Genomic DNA, 20370 nt, shown 5'->3' on the forward strand with positions numbered 1-20370 from the left:
TATATTATTCCTGGATCCTTACGGGGGGGGGGGGGGGGGGGGGGAGGGGGGGGGGTCACAAAGAGTTAAGTATGAGTTAAGTATGACTTGATAGTTAAGCATGATATGTGCTACTCAATCTTATTGATTAATACGCAGTAACGCATGTCCTCTGCATGATTTGACCAATGCGTCGATGCTTTCATAACACAGGCAACTGTGAATTTAAGTCACACAGAAATCTTTGTGAAACCACCCCAATCCCCCCTGCTTGGAGTAACATTTTCATCTCAGTCTTATATGTCCACGAGAATGATGAATATATTGTTTGGAAAGTGTTCGGGTGGTACTCTTCCCTTAATCCCCCCACACACACACCTTCATGAAGTAACTAGTTTGTATTACTTCTTCTGGACACTCTTCTGAAATCAAACATCTAAGTAGTCTTCATTCTTGCAACCAGAAATAGAAATCTAGCAAAAGACAGAATTAAACTGAAAAATCATTTATTAATCAGCACTTAGTGTTCACAAATATATATCAGCATAAAACAGAGATGTATTAAAGCACCTCCACAAACAAACATCCAGTAACATAAAAATGTGTACATATTTCATGAACGTTTATCTGATGATTTTAAGGTAATCATCTAAATCATGAAAACATTGCAGCAATTAGAAGTTTATAGGTATTCCAGCTAATACAATTTTTAAAATGGTTGTAAATTTTCAAACGTGAAACTATTATATGAAACTATTATTATTCATATAAACCATTTCAGGCTTCCGTCGACTGACTAAAAACAAAATTTGAGGAGTTTTGGAAAGCTATTCATATCAAAGATAAATGAAACTAGATGCAGTAAACTCTCATTTCATGAGAACGTCTTTTAAACCAAGATTAATTTCATTATTGTGGAGCTAGATCTGGTACAGTAACACATACTAAACCTTGTGGACTCATGAAAGCTAAGCTGAAAAACGACACATGGTAGATTGCAAACACAGATAAGCATATGTGGGATAGTGCATTATCATTGCTCGGAGACATACCCCAAAATTTGTCCCAAATCCAATGCTTATTTTGCTAATTTCTCAGCAATTACAGAATTTCTTCCAGAATCTTTTGGCACATATTTTCTATTTATGGAAACAGACACTTGGGTAGTAATTTTATTGGATTTGAAATCGTTACCCCAACTGGCAATTATGTTTAAGGCAAAAAATTTGGTTACACTTCGTAATTCCGAAGGTTCTTTATTCCGAAGGTTCGTAATTCCGAAACACGTAAATTGCCTATACCTCGATGTTCGTTAATCCGAAAACGTAAAAGGGTTCGTTAATCCGAACATTTGTGGCGTTATTCCGAAGGTTCGATAATCCGAAAACGAAATAAGGTTCGATGTTCCAAAGGTTCGTTAATCCGAAAACGAAATAAGGTTCGTTGTTCTGAAGGTTCGTTAGTCTGAAAACGAAATAAGGTTAGTTAATCATTTAGTTTTCGGACTAACTTCGGAATTACGAACCTCATTTCTTTTTCGGATTAACGAACCTTCGAAATAACGAACCTCATTTCGTTTTAGGACTAATGAACCTTCGGAATTACGAACCTTCGGAAATACGAACCTTCGGAATAACGAACCTTCGGAATATCCGAACCTTCGGAATAACGAAGCTTCGGAATTACGAATGTATGCAAAAAATTTACATATGCGTCAAAATGTGTTTTTACAGTCAAAGGAAATAAACATCTGCATATAACCACTTCGGCTACATGTGTAATTTAAATGGGACAAACATTAGGCTTGCTGTAAATTAATTGTTCAAAGAAATGACTATGATATGAATAGCTTTATGGAACATTCTTCTGAGGAGGGTTTTCAAATAAGATCAGTTAGTCTGATCTAATACTTGATTAAAAAATGAACATGTTCCGTTTATCTCACTTTTATCAATCATAAATACAATGAGTGTTGGACCCATTTGATAGAAAATAAGACATTATAATGATAAAATTTCAGTAGTTTGTAACAGATACCCAAAGAAAAACAAATCCTAATAAAGTGGGGTGTGACAGGAGGGGGCTCGCTTGACCTCTCTTAAAAGAAAACAATCCCAATTATCACCTCTTCATTTTTGCCTAGGACCTTTTTATTGTATTGCTTTCTTAAACAAGCCCCACCCCCCCCCCCAACAAAAAAAAACACTAAAACATTAAGTTAATTAATCCACTGAAATCTAATGCCAAGCAATGGTGAAGAGCTAAAAATACATAAAATAAAGTGATATGTTACTAAATACATATAATCTACATACTAGAATATATATGTATATGAGTAAAAAGTGAATGTAATAACAAATACATAATCACTAGTTTTCGAAAGAAGAAAATATACTGGTATGAAGAGAGAATTGTTAGAACATGGAACAAATATAAATGATCACTCTGTTAATTTTCAGCTGTTTTCCATGTGAAATATCAAGAGATGAGAGGGAGCGGAGAGAAAAAGAGAGAGAGAGAGGAATGAAAGAAAATAGGGGAGAGAGAAACAAAGAAATGGGAGAGAAACAAAGAAATGGGAGAAAAACAGAGAGAAAGAGAAAGGGGTGGGAGGGGAAAAGAGAGAGATGAGTGAGAATATATTGCTTCATACACGAGCTGTTCAACAAGCTTTTATTATTCTGATTTAACATGTTGAAATCTCCAGGCAGATGGAAGGAGAGGCAGAGAGAGAGGATAAAGGAGAGTGACGGAGCATAAAATATGGACAGGGGGAGGAATGAAGAGAGAGAGAGAAGGCTAGAGAATGAAAAGATAAGAAAGAGAGCAAAAGAGAAATAAAGAGAAAGTGGCCCAATATTGGAACTGTTCTATTTACATTTGAAATGTAGGCATTGCAATTGGCTTGTATTTTTCAATAAAAGTCTTTTGAGTACATTATACAACAATTGAATAAATACTTGGTACTACCTACATACAAACAGCACGCTAATTATTTTTAAGTTTTCATCACATAAATGATGCTGTCAACTACATAAAACAAGGGAACAATTTGCATTTGTGTATAGGTCAATGGTCTAGAAAAATGATGAAAATAAAATGTTCATGTAATGCCAGTGGTGCCGGAATGTTTTAATCTATAACGAGTTGAAGGTTCATACCATTGCTAACATATAATATGATAGCTCAGCCCTCCTAACCTGTGTCTAAAGACCTCACTTTTCCATTCTCTAGAATTCCAATTCCGTGTTCTTCTGTATTGTAAACATCTCATTCCATGTTTTTCCACGACGTGTACAAAACATAAGCTTAAGCAATTTTAGATACCGGTAGTGAAAATCTGATAAAGTTTCCAAGCCAAAAAAGTTGGCAAATACATGTCATACACTGCAAACAAGGCTATAGATTAGCAGACTTGCCACTTAAGGAACAATTTTGCTTCATTGGATTTTGCTTTGATTTGAATAATTCTTACTGCATTTTTCCTAATCACTTTTTAAACTGAAAAATTGTGTTTTCCATGAAATACTGCGAATTCCATTTTCTTCCTGACATCTGTGAATAGTGTCTGTTAAACATATCGCAAAAAACTGGGGACTCTACCTTTGTCTTCTGACAATCTTCCAGCGCCACTGGTGCTAGCACGAAAAGGAACTCTTGGGGAACATTTCAACATTTGTTGTCTGACCTGGGGCCCGTTGCAGAAAGAGTTGCAATCAATCGCAACTCTAAATATCATGCACAACTTGATTTTCAACCAATCAACAGCGCGCATTTGGGACTTGCGATTGATTTTTTGACTTGCGTTTAAACGCAACTCTTTCTGCAACGGACCCCAGTTGTCAGATCTTACAACTTTACTAGAATTTGATTGGCTGAGAAGCACTGTTACCATGGTAACTGTCAGATAAAAGAGGACTTGTCACAGAAAAGTCCTTTCAGAGTTGGTATCACTCAAGATATCATATTTACAAGGATCGTGGACTTCGTTGTAAGTCCATGCAAGGACATACAGGGCCCTGTTGCATAAAATTCATTATAATAGTAACTTTGCCATCCAATGGCAACTACCATGGTAATGCTTATCAACAGCCTATCAGAATCAAAGATTTCATGCAAGTTACAATTGGATGGCAAAGTTGGTAACTTTTATGCGATGGTGCCCAGGTGTATCATTTAGTCTACTTACAAGACTGATAAACAAGGAATAAACATATTCATCATTGATTTGAAATGAAAACTGTCAAAGTGAAAAATAGATATTTTGTTGCCAAAAAGAGCATAATTACAATTTCTTGAATAATATTAATATCTTTATCTACATGAATTTAAATAAGAAGCCCCCCTGATACAAGTTTGTTTTAATAAAACCTGAAAAAATGACAAACATATATCGTTTTGTTAAAATCCATCAAAGAATAAAGTGTAGTGAATGTTAAAAGTATGGATCGTGTGACTTTCCATGCGAGTAGCTACCCCATATGTCCTGCAATATAAATTTTTTACATTCATTGGTTCACAATAACTGAAGAAATGGATGTACATGTATAATATAAATGTGTATAAAATAAGTTCTGATTAATATTGATTGCACAGATAAAATAATTTTCATTTCTTGAATTTTAGGGAATATATATCACATGGGGTAGCTGCCTCTGCTACTTTGTGGAATGCCCTTCTTGATTTCATAAGATCATCAAAGTAACTTTATGGCCCGTATTCTGAACTCCAGTTTAAATTGAAACCTAGTTTAAAGTTGCGGCTTAACTATGGATAGCCAATTGGGGCAAAAATCTCTATTAGTACAGGTTCAATTCATTAACTCACATGACACTCAAAGTATATGGAATCATAAGAAATATACAATGTAACCATAATTTTTTAGTTTTTGGCTCCCCATAATTTTAGCACAGAGTTAGACCAGAGTCTAAGTTAAACCTGACTTCAGAATACGGGGCTTTAAGTTAAAATTTCTTTCAAGAGGTACTTAATAAGTACTAACAGTACTTGCTAGTGAACTCACTGTCCAAAAATGTTGAATTGTATGCAAATGTACCTTCTTGCATCTAAGCTGTTTTATGCTTATTTTGTAATCTGCATCTGCTTTGTACAATACGCCAAAATAAACAAGTATTGTCATTATTTCTATTGCATGTGACATAACAAACTCTGCTATTCTTTGATAGACTCCAACCAAAACGTTCAACTATTTCATCATATTTCTCTCTTACTATTAAAACTAATTTGACATCAGGGTGAACTTCATTTTTAATAACACATATGTATACTTGCTGTCATGAATTGAGAAAAAATAATACCTCAACTGAAAGGAACCAACACATACACAATACTCAAAACACTTGGAAAGTTCCATTTTGTAGCAAGGGGAGGTCCATGTTCAAGCTTGAATGAGGGGTTCCTAAATGTAGAGTTAATGTCATGTACGTAGTAGAACCATAGTAACAAGTCCTAAGAAGAAATAAGAAGAAAAAAGTAGAGAGAGATTAGAAAAATTATCATCAATGAAAATCTGGATTACTTTCACCACAACATACATAGATTGAAATCAACCAGAAAATATTAGGTTTAATACAGTACATGAAATGGTTACAAACAGGCATTATTTATCTAATTTTGCAATTTGGTTCACTTTATTAGTTTTGCTTTGTTTTGGTTTTTCATATTAATAGTAATATTAATCATATAATTTATTAGATATCTCTATCCCCTCTGAAATGCTCAAAGAGTTGGACCTATCAACCGAAACGGAAAATAGGGAAAAATAAAGCGAGAGTTGTGACTTGTCTAAATTCTGTTTCTTTCCTCCAAATTCAGAAAGGTTAAAAGGAATGGAGAGTACAGATTGCAGAGTACAACATTAATGGATGGAAATGAAAGCCCATTTCCAGCTAATTATCAAATCCATTTTTAACATCCAAAGCAGAGGCGGATCCAGGATTTTCAAAAAGGGGGGCACATTTTCCGAGGAAAAATTTGACAAGCAAAAAAAAAAGAAAAGGTTTTTAATCCAAAATTAAGGACATTTTGTCCACGAAAAAGTTGGACAAGCAAAAAAAAAAAGGACTTCACTTTCAAGGGGGGGGGGGGGGTGGACACTTCTATTTTATCAGCATTTTTTCATTAAAAATTTTAATTGTGCCTCTCAAAAAGAGGGGGCACAGGCCGGCTTTGCCCCCCCCCCCCTCCCCTGGATCCGCCAGTGTTCCAAAGTCTAAACAAAATGGTGACATAATATCTGAATGAATCATAAATGTGTATTCATTCATGTACTGTAGCAATGTAATGCTGAATTACACATAAAACTCTGTTTCAATAGATCTGGTATTTAGAACGGGTAAAAGCATTTCTAAAGGCCACAGCTCACCTCACAACCTGAATTTGGATCAAATCGCAGTTTGCTTATACTTTAAACATGCAATGAATAGAATCTTTTCATTTTAGGTTCATATCAAATCTAAAAAGACTAATATCAAAATTTTGGATAATTGCAAGTCTCAATTTGGGAATAAAATCCAAAAGGTTTATTAAAGTTGTAGTGATCTTAAAATTATTAAGACATCATGATTACACTTTAAATTTGCTTTTTCATTTTTTTGAAGAGGTTAGCACAGTCACAAATTTGAACAGAAGTGTATTCACACTATGATTCAGAACTTTTCATGGTAAGATATTTATGTGTTAATATTCAGATTAAATATTATGCCATTTTTTTTCTCCAAATTTGGGTTGAGGACCAATCGTAAGTTGTGCAGTGACATTCACACTAGAGCATTACCTAAAACATAAGCAGCAATAAGTTTCTGGTTAACAGTCAAGTGAAGGTAGTCTGGAAGACGAGAATCCTTCTCTCCTTGAGTTGGCAACATCAGAGCAACGACACATATCAGGGCTAACAGGACCACTGTTGCACCAGGCCCAGCACGCCCTCTATTGGCTAAAAATAGAAAAGAGATTCAGTGTAGACTAATGCAGTAATTGTTGTTTTTGCAAGTTTTGCTGGTCCGACAGTTCCAAAAATTCATCTTGTGTGCATAACTGTAGCTATCACTGCACCAATATCATAAATTGGTATTTCAATAGCTAACTAACAAGCTGCCACTGTGCTATTTCATTTTTTCTTCCCATTTGTTTGAAATTGTTTGTCTTAACTTCACTTTATTACTTTTTCATGTTGGTAATATTTGTATTTATGTAGTAGGGTCTCCAAAAATCAGTATACCAGTTAATGATGGTGCCATCTTAAAAAAACTAATGAATAAGTACTTATGAATTACAGTAATAAAACATGCCAAAACACTGCCTTGTACAATATAAGTGGGTAAAATAATGATTATGACAAGTGATTATGAAAAGTTTAGTTGCTTAAAAGGTAATATTTACGAGTAAGAATGTAGAAATTTGCAATATAAGGATATCAATCTGATTAAAAAAATCATATTAAAGGCCAAGCCCATCTCCCCAAAAAGCTATTTTTCATAAACGTATAAAAATCAAACAAAAGAAAACTTCATCAAATTCAGATTAAAATAAATAAAATTTCGCTTAATATTACACAACAGTTATATCCAATCCTGGTCAGTATGGAATTGATACACTGCAAAAACTCCGGTGTTGATTTAACAACAGCCCATATCTATATGTGTCCACACCAGAGAAGTATTGAAACAACAACAGTTTGGAATCAATCCGATGCTGTTTCAATACTAATTTGTGTAGTATAAACACCTATCTGGTGTTAGACTAATACCAAACCGGTGTTGTTTGGCACTCCTCTGGTGTGGACATATATAGATTCCGGGCTGGTGTTAAATCAACACCAGAGTTTTTGCAGTGTAGGAATCGCCCGTGTAAAACACATACCATTAACAAAAACAGGATTAGAAGAGGAAGGGGAAGAGCCTTGAGAGCTGGTATCATCATTATCCTGATCACCTCGACCTTGAGCAGTGGCTACTAACAACCCCGCAACGTCCTTACGACCTATGACCTCACGCTGACCATGGTGGTAAAGGTTAAGACGGAACTTGTCTCGTTGGCCGAACCCAATTTCATTGAGTTCTTTGATCCGAATAAGTCTGAAATGGAGAGATAGAATTTTGATTGCTAAGATCTCTTTAAACAGGCCATCACAGACATTGAAATCAAGTACAGTACAACACAATTCAATTTAAATTTCTTCTATCAAAAAAATCTCGAGATTATTTTCGTTTCTATGTCCATTTTTTGTATTCTTTATGACAAGATAAATTTCAAATATCGACTTATAAATTCACAATTTTTTTTCAGTAACAAATACAAGTTCACTATTTTTACCTACTACAGAGAAACTAGCACAGATAAACAAAGGTTGGCAAGTCATAATCATACATTTCAGAAGTTATTCAAGGATTAAGGATTACAGTTAGTACAGAGAAAAGACTAACAGTTTTGAATTCTAACCCATTTACAGAAAAAGAATCTAATCAAACTTGCTTTAGCCATCACTTGTGTAGAACAAGAAGGATTGTCTATCTGTCTATAAGGCCACAAATTTTGTTTCGCCTAAAAATTTCACCCCATTGCAAAATGGAACTTGCCCATAAAGACTACATGCTCATGAAAATCGCTTCAGTGTCCCCAACTCATGGTCTTCATGCTCAATTTACACTGTATTAAGGGAGCATAGCTATAAAGTCCACTTGCTTGTAAAGACAGCTTTTACTATAAAAAATAATAACATAATATTTACATAGGGTAGCCACTTCAGTTCCAAAAACTGTTCTCCTGCTATTATTATAACCCGGCTTTAGCTTATTTCCTTCTACCAGGTACCCATTCACCTGACCTTGGTTGAGTGAAGCACAATGTGGGTAAATTCTTGCTGAAGGAAAACACGCCATGGCTAGGTATCGAACCCACCTCCCTCAAATCGAAAGACAAGAGTCATAACCACTAGACCACGACGCCCCCATGACTATATCCCCTTGATTATCAAAATAATAATATATTGGACTTATGCAGCACCTAATCCATTCAGTAGATTGGTCAAGGTGCTATTCAAGACTTATGGAGGAAATTAAAGGGGAATGAAACCTTTGGAATAAGAAGGCTTGTGTCAAAACAGAAAAATTAAAGAATAAGAACAAAGAAAGTTTGAGAAAAATCAGACAAATAATGAGAAAGTTATGAACATTTGAATATTGCAATCACTTCTTTTCAATTCTTCTTAAAGGAGAATGAAACCTTTAGAACAAAAAAGCTTGTGTGAAAACAGACAAATCAAAGAAACAGATCAATGAAAGTTTGAGAAAAATCGGACAAATAATGAGAAAGTTATGAACATTTGAATATTGCGATCACTAATGCTATGGAGATCCTCCAATTGGCAATGCGACAAGGATGTGTGATGTCACATGTGAACAACTTTCCCTTTTATGGACTATAAAATACCCTCAAAATGTCTCTTTCTGCTTTTTCTTGTGGTGATACAAACTCTTTATCCATGATGTATTCTTTAAAATCTGTATTACATGCCCTCCTATAGAAAGAACACATGATCTACTGATAGATGTGTTAAAAGAGGCAATTTAAGTGAAATATATACTAAAGTAATGAGGAGAGTTGTTCACAAGTGACATCACACATCTTTGTCGCATTGCCAATTTGAGGATCTCCATAGCATTAGTGATTGCAATATTCAAATGTTCATAACTTTCTCATTATTTGTCCGATTTTTCTCAAACTTTCATTGATCTGTTTCTTTGATTTGTCTGTTTTGACACAAGCTTTTTTGTTCTAAATGTTTAATTCTCCTTTAAGAAGAATTGAAAAGAAGTGATGTTCTTTATAGACAGGTTTCACTGTATCAGTGTAGTGACTTACATGTCTACACAACAGCCTGGTCTTACAGTGCCTTCTGAGTCAACAACGTTATATTTCCGAGGAGCCGTGCATAAAACTGAAAAGAATAGTAAATTTAAAAGGTTACTGAAGAAATAATTTGTACATACAGGTGTCCTCAAATACATTCTTGAAATTCATATTTGTCACGAGGAAGCTTTTATAACTCAACATTCAACCTGCAGATAGATGTAACTGCTGATTTTTTAATACCATGGGAAGAACATTAAAGAAAAAGACTTGAATTATGGAAAGTTAATCTAGGATGAATATTTTATCATAAAATCAAATATGCTATACAACAATCTGTGATTATCGGTCTCATCACACCTTGAAACCTTGCCTCCAATTTGATCTATTTAGTTTGTAGAAAGATTATGAAACATTCTTAAAATTACTATATTCTGAATTCTTTTTTTTTCTTCTTTTTCTTGCTGACTATGACTTATCTTCTGAAAGTACAAGTAGTACCTGTGCTTGAGTTGTCTTAAGACCCACTTAAAAAAATGTTTCAATCATGGTCTGTTCCTTCCTGCAGAATACTACATTTTGTCCCTGTTCCTCCCAAACACTCTCATTCACACTAACTTACCTTTGAAACGAAAGGGAAAATCATAAGGATTGTAGATGGTCAGGACTTGTTTATGGGATTTTCGGTCATCGGCATAAAAGGCTAGCTCAGTGGGGAACACAAAAACCGGAATCTTTCCATCTCGAAGACGGGGTTGCTGTTCTAAAGGCATAGGATTGGATGAAGCTGCCCAGTAGATTCACATCAGGTGTGAAGAATCAAAAAGCTGGATTTGGATAAAATAACATTTAAGAAATAAATGAAATTAAAACCACTCATGTGATTTTAATGATCTATTTCAATATCTTAGTAACATGATACTGATAATTTTTTCTTTGTGTGACCTACTGTAAATATAGGGTCACACAGGGTAATAAAATGAAATTAATAAATGCCAACGTTCCAATGTGTGGCTTTTATTTTCACTGCTTCTTGTCTTTTTTCTAAGTCTTCTAATGTACCTCCATTAAAATTCAATCAAAATCTAGATTAAGGTTTAGGAAAGAGATAATAACTTATAGTCTAGTCCTATAAAAGAATAATATATAGGAAGTTTTAAAATTTATTAAATTCACCAATTGATATTTTGCAAAAGTATTACACAATACAGTATGCATTTCTATGCTTTATAAATCAAATAGCAGCAGCTGTCGACAACCAACTTCACACAGTTGAGAATTCCTGGACTGCTCCAGCACCAAAGCCTTTGGAGCACAGAAACATTGTCAGTCTAATGAAGGTGTTGTGAAGCAAAACGCAGTCCAGGAAACTACCGGAAACACAGGGACTCAATCATTCAGTCTACGTGATGACTTGCTGATTATCCCAAATTTTTCACTTTAAATTTGAAAAAAAAAAAGAGATCGCATGTGCACTTAATTAATTCTTTTTTTTTTTTTTACTCAGTCATCGATCTATAAATTTCAAGTTCAAGTACTGACTGATTTATTCAATATTCAAAATTTTTCTTCATGAAAAAAAATAAAAATAAGCAGTGCATCCAACCTGCCTGTATGCAACTAGTTATGGACTTGCATGTTGATTTCTCTTCTTTTTAATTTCCATAAAATTAACAAAAAAAATTATTATGCCAAAAGTCAAAACAGTCTGCTTCTGACTTAGACAGCTTGCAGCTGTCTGTTTCAAGGATTTTTTAAACATTTTTATTTTTTTAAATTTCTCCTCATACACAGACGGCTCGTTATCGTGCAGCCACCATTAGGGGGTTAACAATGCAAAATCCCCCCGACGGGGCTCATCGATTTTTGTCTTTATTTCATAAAAATATATAAAAAGAACTGTACCAAAATAAAGATCATTATTCCGTTTTGGCCTGAAATGCACTAAAACGGGGAAAAATAAACTTAAAAGGGGAAAAACAGTGACTTACTTTGGCTGTCACGCAACTTCACTTCCCTGTTTTATCCGAACTTAATACATAAACATATGATATGGCCATTGAGTCCACTCTAGGCGACACCCCAATACTTACCCGTGTTAATAAACTGGGACTCCACTCACGCGCATTTGGGCCGCCCTAGCTTACAACTAAGCTTTGTTTTACGAAAAAATAAATATTCTTATAATTCAATACATGTTACTAAATAAATTTGTACTGTTAAATCGGTACTCACCGGTTCTTTTCTTGAATTTGCTGGCAATTTCCCACGCTTCTGGCTACAATTCTGCGACTAGCCCTGTCGCGGTAGACAGCTACATATGCAACTTTATTTATAAATGGAGCGCCCCTTACGAGAGTTGTTAATGCCGCGGAGAAATCGTTAGGCATTTTTGCCTGTGTTCAAGGCGTAGCTGTTCTATTTTTTTTATAGGTATGAGATCGAAATCACAGCGAACTCGTATTTACACTCTTCCATGATGATTCCGAAAGAGCGCATCACCCCCACCCACATGGGCGCAAATCCCAGGGGGACATGTCCCCCTCACCCAAAATAGTCGGGGGCACATTATGAAATGCCCCTCTACTATTTTTGGTCTTTTAATTCAAAATCGAAATAAAACATGTATTTTGGAAGAGACGATCTTACTTTTGGGGTGCCCTTTTTTTTTGGGGGGGGGGGGCTTGTTTGCTTGTAAAATTTATTTTGGTCAAGATGACCTTTTAATTGGGGTGATAAACCTTTTTTTTTTTTTTTTGCTCGTCAAATTTTCCAGCCCCTAGTCCCCCTACCTTTGGGGAGAGATTTCCGCCCTTGCCTAACACTACTCTTGATATTGTTTGCGAATCTGCACGGGCGTCGGGGGCTGGGGGATGAGGAAAAGCGGTGAGACAAGAAAAAAATAGAAGGGAAAAGAGGACAGAAATAAAGTGAACGAAAGATAAATTAATGGAAAAAAAAAGGGAGGAGAAAATAGTGAGAAAAGAGATTTTATGTGCCCGTGCAAAAAGAAATGAGCAGAGGTTGAGATGTTGTCCGTTTGGGCAAATGTTTGTCTGTTTGTTGGACTGGCGCCTGTTGCAAAAATTATTAAGCTGATTGAATCAGGAAATGTTCCAACTGCTTCATGAGGATTTAGCGGTTGTAGGTATAAATCCGTATAAATCGCGCTCTAACGCTCTAAAACTGTGTTCCTGGCTGTGTTCTTAAAAGTTGTCCTTCATATTCATTTTCGCAAAAGAATATCAAGTTTTCAATCAATTGTCTATAGTTATCCTGTTTATGATAAAAAATACTTAGAAATTGGGTTAGGTTAGGGTTAAAAAATATCAGGGCACAAAATATATTTTTTCAGCTCGAGCGTCGAGCTGGCAATATTTGATCTGTGAGATTATGTTTTTAATGACATTCTATTCACAGCAATATATTATTAAACATTGCCACACGCGCTGCGTGCCGCATGAATTATAGATAGGTCTATACTTATCAGGTCAGGTGAATGCTTTACCGCTTCACACTGATCATGCTGATACTGTTTTGTAAATTATAAAAAAGGGGAATTTCACCTTGATAAAAAGATTGTGATAATAAGAAAAATAATTTCAAAATATCGGTGAAGGCGTTATTATTTTTTTTTAAATTGGAGTTAATAGAATTTCGAATGCTTGATTTGTGACGCCAAAAACAAGCAGTTGCTCTATATTCTATGTAATATAAAATGCAAAAATTTCCCATTTTTAATGGTCCGTAATGACCCACTTTTTTTTTTGGAACGAGTAGGGGTATGAAGTTATCTATTGAAATACTGAATGTACAATAAAAGTCATTATCATGTATTTCTTGACATTTCATTTACTTTTTTTTACCATAATTATATCCTAAAGCTGCTCGCATAGGCCTACGCCGTCACAAATAATTTTTTTTAAAAATCTGACCTTTAATTTTTTTTTTGGGTGGGGGATGGATTTTCCTCGAACGCATACCAAATTTTCAAATTATTTTTTTCTGCTATTTTCATAATAAACTTTAAATGAATTCACCTTTGCACTACTTAATTTTTTCAAAGACAAAATTACATCTAGTCATCATAAAGTCATCAATAAAAAAGGGTAAAAAAATAAGAAAAGACTTTGAAACACTCACAACACGAGCATAATAAAAAAATTGGGAATAAGCAAGGACAAGTAGCTGAGGGACCCCCCCTCTCTCTATGGTTATTTATCTATCAAACTCGCATTTACAAGAACTTCTTACTAGTCAAAATATTGCGAGCAAAAAGCACGAGCTGGCATTTTTTTAAATATTCAAAACTGATAGAGATACACCTTTTAAACAATTCATGAAACATAATAATCATTCATTAGCTTAATCGAATCATTCGATTGCGAAAGGATCTGAGAATTTAGTGTTTTTAGGAATTCATTAGAAGCATAAAATTGTATCTCAACATTAAAATAAGATGGGCGCAACGCATGAGCTATTAAAGCTTTATATACCAATACAAAATTTGGACATTTAAAATATTTTCGTAGTTATGAAAAAGATTGATATTTCATGAAAGCTCGAATCCCGAGGAGGAATATTTTTTATTAATTGACTTTTTAAAAGGCTGTTCTAAGCCCCATTTAATATTTGATTATAAGTCGAATAAAACAGTAAAAGCTGAAAAAATAAATTATTTTTTATTCCATCATTATTCTCTTTCTCTTTAACCCTGGTTCCTTTTTTTCTGGGGGGGGGGGAGTATTTTGGTTTTAAAAAAGAGAGAAAAAAGATAATTGCTGGCTTGTGGACGGTAGTGGTAGGGACACCCCTCCCCCCCCCCCCCCCGTAGTTACACGTTACGCCATTATTGGACCAAATGATCCTACATGTCCGAGGCGAAACTTGTGCAATCAATTAAACGTTATTTAAAAAAAAAATTAAAGCTTGCGCTGTTTAACTTCAATCTCTTTCACCTAAATTTACGATGAATGCTAGCGTTATGAAATATATAACTATCAACGTCTGACGAAAAGAATAACCAACCGATCACCTGAAGAGAACGCGTATCACGTGATCTGCATATCAGCTCCGATCGCGAGTCAGAAGTGAAGAGCAACTGCCAAGAAAATCAAGAAAAAGTCGTCAAAATGTAAGTTTCCCTTAATTTCTTTCATTTTTTGTTGTTGCTAACAATGCATTTACACACTAAAATTTAAATTTAAATAAAAGAAACGAATTATAGCTTCTACTTCTATAGCTTCCAAAATACTACTGATGTCGCCTATGAGGTCCATACACGTAATGTTTGGACCTCATTGGTACTAGGAGTGATTGAGTCCCCTGTACAGATCACTCCTAGTACCAATGAGGTCCAAACATTAACATGTATGGACCTCATAGGCGACATTACCCAAATTATGGGTTGGACAATGCTGTTCTGATTTCCAACCCAAGACTTTGGTAAATGTACACCTTAATACAAGTTAGAGTTATCCGATATACCTTTCATTCGGACGGCAAACCTTTATTTAGTTGTAAAAATAGTTGAAATTAAAATGGATTATTGTTAAACTTACATTTCAGGCCCTTTTTGTTGATTTTCGGTGAACGTTCCACACACCTGCGACGAGTGATCAACTCCGAAGTGATACGCGTACTGGTCAGCTGATCGGTCAGGTGATCGGTTGGTTATCTTTTTGTCAGACGTTCATAATTTATGTTAAGCGTATCAATCTTCAGTATCTTGATTTCAAAGCATTAGTATTGCAGAGAAAAGTCATTATTGATTGGAATCAGTGGCGGGGGGGGGGGGGGGGGGAGGGGGGTATGGGTTGGGGTGAGCATTTCTGCCCGTTCCCCCTTTTGAGATTTATAGTAAACATTTTGGAATTAAATATGTTGTTAATACTAGTTATGTGCCCCCCCCCCCTCATGAGAATCACGTACAGCATTATTTGTAATGGGGATATTTCGTTCATATTCTTTTCTCTTTTTGGCCTTTTTTTTTATTGCCAAATTCAAAATTTTACTGGGAACAAATTAACAATATGACTTTCTATACATCACTTTTAGGGACAAACTTTTTTATGGGGGTGGGGGTTGGGGGCTTGCCAAATATAATCAATGGTGGAAAAAATGACCTTCTTTTTAGTGACAATTTTATAAAAAAATTGTCAAATTTTACGCGAGACCAAAATGACTTTCGATCATTGCTATAGTTAAAACCTTTTTTTTTTTTTTTTTTTTTTTTTTTTTGGGGGGGGGGGGTTGCCAAATATCACGTGGACAAAATGACTTTCCCTTTTCTTATTTTTGTGGGGGGGGGGGGGCTTGCCGAATATTACTCGGACAAAATGACTTTCATTTTGAGTGACCATTTTTTTTTAACTTGTCAAACTTTACGCGAGACAATATAATGACCGTTTTTTTTTTTTTAGTAAGAACCTTTTTTGGGAGTTGTCAAATTTTACTTGAGAAAATTCACCCCACCCCCCCCCCCCTACTTAATTTGGAAAATCTTGGATGCGCCTCTATTAGTTTGAATCATAATGAAGATTAAGATCATGCGTATACATCCACGGCAGAGGCGTAAACCGCCGGGGGCATGCAGGCTGGCCCTTGATCCCCGGTCCAGTGGATTTCACCAAAAAAAAAAACGGGATAAGAGAAAAGGAATGAAGGAAGGAAAAGAAAGAAAGAAAGAAAGAAAGACAGAAAGAGAAAGGGAAGAGAAATAAAAGGCCATAAAAAAGCAAAAGGAAAGAAAAATGCATGCGAGAATAATTCCGAATGTTATGTCAAAATCTATTGCAAAATTGATATTTGTAATAAAAGTGACAAAGGTTTTGCTCGCTCGCCTCTTCATCTGGTAGGCGCGTAGCTAGGGGCGGTGCCCCCCGAAAAGGTCCCTCCCCCCAAAAAAAATAAGGAGGGAATAGAGAAAATAAAAAGCGAAATGAGAAAAGGGGGATGTATATAACTTAGTTTATAATTGTTTTTCCTTTTTTTGGGGGGAAGGGGTCAAAACATGAACGTTATGTTTTTCTATAGATAGGTCTAATTGCTAAATATCCAGAGTTATCGAGACCCACCTGCTGATATTGCACTGGGGGTACACGATGGAAGGGTTAGGCCTAGGGAACCCCGAAAGTTCTACAACCAAGATAAAAAAGAAATGAAGGGAATTAATGAAAAGAAAGGAAAGTGTAAGTTAAGATATCTATCTCAAATTTAGATTTGCACGAAAAGTTTTTTTCTCGCTTGCTTCACTCGCTTAGAACATATAAAGCAACTTTATTCCCACGCGCCATGTATGCCTACATTGGCCCTCTTTCTTTCTTTTATTTTTTTTTTTTTTTACTCATCACGCTACCGTACTGCCACGTACGGGTTTGCCCTAATGATCGTGGACAATCATAAAAAATATCATTTTCATACCATGTGACTGGGAAATTTTTGGCTCCACCCCCCCCCCCTCTCGATCCCTGTATCGATTTTGACTTGATAGGGGCCTATACCTGATGGAATTTGCTTCATTCAATATAAAATCATAACGGATAGAACGCCTTGAATACAGGCCAAACAGCCTAACGACATTGCCGTGTCACGTGACAACCAGTATTAAACGAGAATGTGCACAACCCTATGGCGACAAAATTTGCCGCAAAAGTTGAGCAAGTTCTGGACAAAAAGGCTTCAATACCCCAAGAAAAGACCAGGCGAGTACTATTTATACATTTTTTCAATTTAGTAATATCTAGAGTCTAATTTAAGAACAGATTTCGTCATGGAGCTCCATGGTAAGATCTAGTAATTTAAGTCCAACATTTAATTCGCGTGCACTCACTTTTTTAACACAGGAATTAATAGCCTTGGTGCTTAGAGTGCTTTTGGTCTACTTCTGACTCTGAAGACTGAATGAGTGACACTTTTTTAAGTTTAATAATAATAATCATGCAATCAGCTATTATCAGTAGGCCTAAATCTAATAATCTTTTGAATATGATGCCAATGATCAATTCCGGTGGTTACTCTTACATCTGTACTATGCAAACTTCTAGAACTCTGCCTCAAACCACAACTGATACGTCAGCTCTACATCAGCGACACACCCGATGAACTCCAGTTTGGTTTCAGGAAGGGATTCTCATGTGCCCTCACATCCATCTCACTTGAGTTGATCATCGAACTGAACACTGCACATAAATTCCCTACATATCTTGCTCTCCTGGATGCAGAGAAGGCCTTTGACACCGTGTGGCATAGAGGGCTCTTCGAGAAGCTTAAGTCATCTCATCTAGACCCCAGTATTCAGGACATGTTAGAATCAATGTACCATGGGATTGAAAGCAAGGTCTTCTGGAAGGGTGCAGCCAGTAATCCAATCCCCATCACCCAAGGCGTACGTCAAGGAGGGGTCCTGTCTCCTTTACTCTACACAGCTTTTGTGGACGGTCTGATCAAGGAGCTGCGAGAGAAGAACCTCGGCAGCTCAATAGACGGCCGATTCTCTGGTGTTGTTGTTCTTGCGGATGATGTCGCACTGGTTGCCAACTCTCCAGACGAGCTTCAGCTGATGCTTGATGCCACATTCAACTATGCAGGGCTTTGGCACTATAAAATCAACCCTACCAAAAGTGCAGTGATTGTCTTCAACAACACCAAACATCCCACAAGATCCTCTTGGACAGTCAATGGAAGTGTTGTTGATGTAAAAACCAGTCATCCCCACCTTGGGATCTCAAAATCCGGTTCTCGGTCCGACCCGACCGACAACATCATCGGAACTGGCCTTCGAGCATTCTACTCCCTGTCTGGCTCTGGGGCATATACTGGCGGCCTAACCCCCATGTTGGTCACACACCTTTGGCGAACCTTCTGTATTCCAAGGATGTTGCATGGCGCTTCTATTACTAAACTCACTAAATCCATGCTACAGAAGCTCGACAAAGCTCAAACGCACCTATTCAAGAGGGTTCTTGGAGTCCCAATAACAGCTGCAGACGAGATAGTACATCTTCTCACCAACCTCTTGCCTCTCTCCATCCAGATAGATCTCGATAGATTGCTCCTTTTCGGCCAACTGTCCAATTTGGATCACAACCGTTATGAATACCGGACATTTCTAGCAGCTCTCGGAGCATGGACTCCAACTATCCAAATCATCCAGGACACGTTGAGAAAGTATGACCTTCCTGATCTTCACACCAATATCTCGAAACCACTTCCTTACTCCACCTTTAAGAAACTGGTTAAGCACAAGATCTATACTGCCGTCAATAATCTCGTCGCACAGGGCACTCGAGCGAAGTCTTCTCTCAAGTTCTGGATCGATCACATCCCACCCTCCACCAATCTCCTTTATCCGAAGACCACACATTCGCCTGTCATCCGATATGCGCTCATTGTCAGAGCCCAATTGCTTTCGTCCACGTACCTAACTCAATGTCGCCTCTACACATTAGGAAAGTCCTCCACCCGTATCTGCCCCCTCTGTGACTCTTATGATGAGACAGTAGAACACTTTGTCGGATCTTGCTCCTCTCTTGGTCACCTCCGCCAAGACTTCATACGCAGAGTCGAGGAGTGTCTCACCGACCACCCAGATTACATGGACTTGTAAGTTGTATACAGTTGTTGATCCACACCAATTTTCCTGTGCTACCCTATTAACCCATCAACCTGGTCTCCCTTCCGAAGTTAATAATAGTCTGCTCCTCAAATCTCTCTTTTTTCTACATAAAATTCATGACCACCGCTCCAACCTGATGTTGAATCCCTAAATTATCGGACTGGAATTGATTCGTCTCTGAGAATCTCCAAAACAGTGGAGGGATCACCTAAGAGAGAGATCATCAGATAGATCATACATTTTCAACAAACTTATCTTCATTATTTAATAGAAGTAAATTTCAGTTCTATCGTTACTTCTAAGTTCTAACTCAACTCCATAGACAATTTTTTTTACTTACGCAGAAATGTAGGTACGGGACTGCACCCGTTAAATCGCAGTGATCGTGACGAAATACCGGTATGATTACTTCTTTCTCGATCTACTGTAACAACTCAGCCTTGGCTTGATGTAACCAGTGAGTTCAGTTATCCATACTCGTAACAGACATTGATCTTGAATTTTTTAACTTTCTGAAGCAGAGTCTGTGACTGACTCGACTGAGTTCTTCTTCTTGTTCCAGTGCGTGAATTCATGGATAAGTACAATAACAAAAACAAACCTATTTCGACGTCACAGGTCACCCATGACGTTTCCGTTTTACACCCTGGCGAAGGCATTTTCCGGAAAAATAGCCACAAAGCGACTAGTGAAGAGTCTACGTCTACGTTTGTTTACATAATCAGCTGGGCGCCGCAGAACATACGTGCAAATGCGGTTCCATGACAATTGCTCCGCCGACATCTGCTCCGCCGACAATTGCTACGCAAAATACGACAACTGCTCCGCCGACAATTGCTCCGGACAGTTGCTCCGCCGACAGTTGCTCCGTCGACACTTGCTCCGCCGATATGTGCTCCGCCGAT

The 20370-nt window shown here is 36.7% G+C and overlaps 1 protein-coding gene across 4 annotated transcripts; it reads right to left on the reverse strand.

Annotated features, from left to right (window-relative positions):
- Positions 1-468: 468 nt before the first annotated feature.
- On the reverse strand, positions 469-20073 carry LOC129279339 (motile sperm domain-containing protein 1-like). 4 transcript variants are annotated; one of them, XM_064111181.1, is made up of 7 exons: positions 19806-20073; positions 14885-14950; positions 10472-10676; positions 9862-9937; positions 7861-8075; positions 6776-6934; positions 469-5448 (listed from the first exon to the last, which is right to left on the reverse strand). In XM_064111181.1, exons 3-7 carry the CDS (start codon positions 10620-10622, stop codon positions 5417-5419), a joined length of 633 nt encoding a protein of 210 aa, XP_063967251.1. In that variant the 5' UTR covers positions 10623-10676; positions 14885-14950; positions 19806-20073; the 3' UTR covers positions 469-5416. The 4 variants fall into 4 exon arrangements, with proteins under 4 accessions (XP_063967251.1, XP_063967252.1, XP_054771403.2 ...); XM_064111182.1 differs by having other exon boundaries at positions 14878-14950; XM_054915428.2 differs by lacking the exon at positions 14885-14950 and having other exon boundaries at positions 19806-20048.
- Between the last annotated feature and the right edge of the window lie 297 nt (positions 20074-20370).

Source organism: Lytechinus pictus, chromosome 16, assembly GCF_037042905.1.
Source record: "Lytechinus pictus isolate F3 Inbred chromosome 16, Lp3.0, whole genome shotgun sequence".
Lineage (NCBI taxonomy): Eukaryota > Metazoa > Echinodermata > Echinoidea > Temnopleuroida > Toxopneustidae > Lytechinus > Lytechinus pictus.

Bases quoted from the DNA above. Each gene is read 5' to 3' on its own strand.
- LOC129279339 (XM_064111181.1), bottom strand. From the start codon at position 10,622: ATGCCTTTAGAACAGCAACCCCGTCTTCGAGATGGAAAGATTCCGGTT. The intron at 9,938-10,471 runs GTAAGTTAGTGT...TATTCTTTTCAG, and splicing joins TTTTCCCTTTCGTTTCAAAG to TTTTATGCACGGCTCCTCGG. The intron at 8,076-9,861 runs GTAAGTCACTAC...TCTCCATTTCAG, and splicing joins CCAGGCTGTTGTGTAGACAT to ACTTATTCGGATCAAAGAAC.